This window comes from Dendrobium catenatum, unplaced genomic scaffold (genome assembly GCF_001605985.2).
Source record: "Dendrobium catenatum unplaced genomic scaffold, ASM160598v2 fragScaff_scaffold_353, whole genome shotgun sequence".
Lineage (NCBI taxonomy): Eukaryota > Viridiplantae > Streptophyta > Magnoliopsida > Asparagales > Orchidaceae > Dendrobium > Dendrobium catenatum.
Window position 1 is genome coordinate 466,475 of NW_021318815.1, and position 2,197 is coordinate 468,671.

The following is a 2,197-nucleotide window of genomic DNA, read 5'->3' on the forward strand; positions in this document are numbered from 1 at the left end:
GCAACAAAGGAGGAACAAAAGTGAGAACAACATTCATATACACACACATACCTACATACTTGTTGCGGACTAGAAAATACGCGGCAATAGAGATTTAATTCTGCGTCTTAACGTTGTACGTATAACTAGCTCACACACAGAGAACACAAGATTTTTTACGTGGAAAACCCTTAAAAAGGGAAAAACCACGAGTGATGCCGTATCAATACTTATAGAGATATGGCATGTTTTCATACTATTTTACAATATTATTATTCATTCTCTCTGCTGCCACACAACTTCCAAATCTAGTATGGTGTAGCAGCGGTGGCTTTTCTGTTGAGCTAATCCATCGCGACTCCCCCAAGTCGCCGCTACATGACCCAAATTCTACGCCTTCCTCCTGCATCCGTGCGGCTGCTGAGCGCTCTCGTTCTCGTGCCATCTACTTTCGCGATGCTATTCGGAAGGCCCATCTGTCTTCCTCCGCACTCCCAATGGACGATGCTAGCAACTTTTACTCGGAGATCACCCCAAATAGCTATGAGTACCTCATGAGCTTCTACCTTGGCACTCCGGCCAAAAAGATTCTCGCCATCGCCGACACAGGAAGTGATCTCATATGGGTCCAATGTGAACCCTGCAAAGAATGCTACCCTCAGAGTGCCCCTCTTTTCGACCCGCAATCTTCCTCTAGCTATAAAACAATCGCTTGCAATACTGATTCTTGCTCGATGCTACCACAAAGCAGTTGCGACTCCTCCTCCCAGTGCAACTATCAATATGGCTATGGTGATAAGTCAATTGTCGAAGGCATACTCTCCACAGAAACAATAGGCTTTGACTCTACAGGCGGCCGTCCAGTACAAATCCCCACTCCCCTCTTCGGGTGCACCCATCAAAGCAATGGCACATTTGACAAGAATGATGCTGGACTTGTTGGCCTTGGTGGAGGAAAGCTCTCACTCATCCGCCAGCTCGGCTCTACCATTGGCAACAAGTTTTCATATTGCTTGCCCTCATCAACCCAAACCTCTGCAACTAGTCAGCTCAACTTTGGCTCCAATGCAGTTGTCTCTAGCTCCAATGCTGTTACCACACCCTTGATCTTCGATTCCCCAGACACATTTTACTTCCTTAACCTTTAGCATATTAGTGTTGCAGGCAAGGTCGTCGCTGTTGGAAAGCCCATGCAAGCAAAGGGGTCAGCTCAAGGAAATATCATCATAGACTCAGGCACAACTCTCACACTCATTGATGATAATACACTGCAAGCCCTTGAGAGTAATGTTAAGAGTAGCATCAGCCTTCCCCAGGTCAAAGATCCAAATGATGTCTTCAACCTTTGCTTTGATGTCTCAGGGACTGGTGCTTCAACGCAGTTTCCAGAGATCACCTTCCAGTTTTCTGGTGGTGCACCAGTGGCTTTGCAACAGCCTAATGCTTTTGTGGAGGCTGGGCAAAATATTTTGTGCCTTGCCATAATCTCTAGTGGCTCCATCACCGATTCTATCAACATATTTGGCAATATCGCACAACAAAACTTCCATATTGGCTATGACCTCGCCTCCATGCAGCTAACTTTTGCACCAACCAACTGCGCCTAAATATAGATTGAATATCTTGTATGAATTATTGTACTAGCCATATATGGTTCCATCATCTTATTCTATCTTAATTTTACCTACTTTGTATGTTGTTTCCCATTACATTATCTTCTCTTTAATTTACAGGGAATTATATGTTTGCTTTTCTTTTATCCACTGAATCCATCCATAGTTTATTTAATTCACTTACACACATGATTCACATTTTTTTTTTCACTCCATAGAAATCCTTAATGCTTTAATGATCTGCCATCTATTTTAATCTCTCTAATATAGAATAGTGTTTCACTATTTCAATCTATATGCATTCCTTTTGGATTCAAAGCTTACAAATTATAAGTACTTACATCCAAAATAGATAAAAGTGGACGTCTTATGGTGGCTAATTGAAGCTATAACTTTAACTCTTTTAATCATAAACTTTTACTTATTTTAATAGTTTATATAAATTACGTAAAATCTTGCGAAATATTTTCTTAATCAATGAAAAAATATCCAAGGAGATTAAGAAGGGTTTATATATATAATATTTTTTACGTCATTGTGCTTATGAGTGGGGTTTCTCTGTAGAGGTTCTCGTGTATCTCATCACCAGCCTTTTGTTTGGTCTT

General features: G+C 41.2%; 1 protein-coding gene across 1 annotated transcript; it reads left to right on the forward strand.

Annotated features, from left to right (window-relative positions):
- Nucleotides 1-224: 224 nt before the first annotated feature.
- LOC110100494 (aspartic proteinase CDR1-like) lies at nt 225-1,586 on the forward strand. The gene is made up of 2 exons (XM_020828022.1): nt 225-1,023; nt 1,144-1,586. The coding sequence occupies exons 1-2, from the start codon at nt 225-227 to the stop codon at nt 1,584-1,586; spliced, it is 1,242 nt and encodes a 413-aa protein (XP_020683681.1).
- The last annotated feature ends 611 nt before the right edge of the window (nt 1,587-2,197 follow it).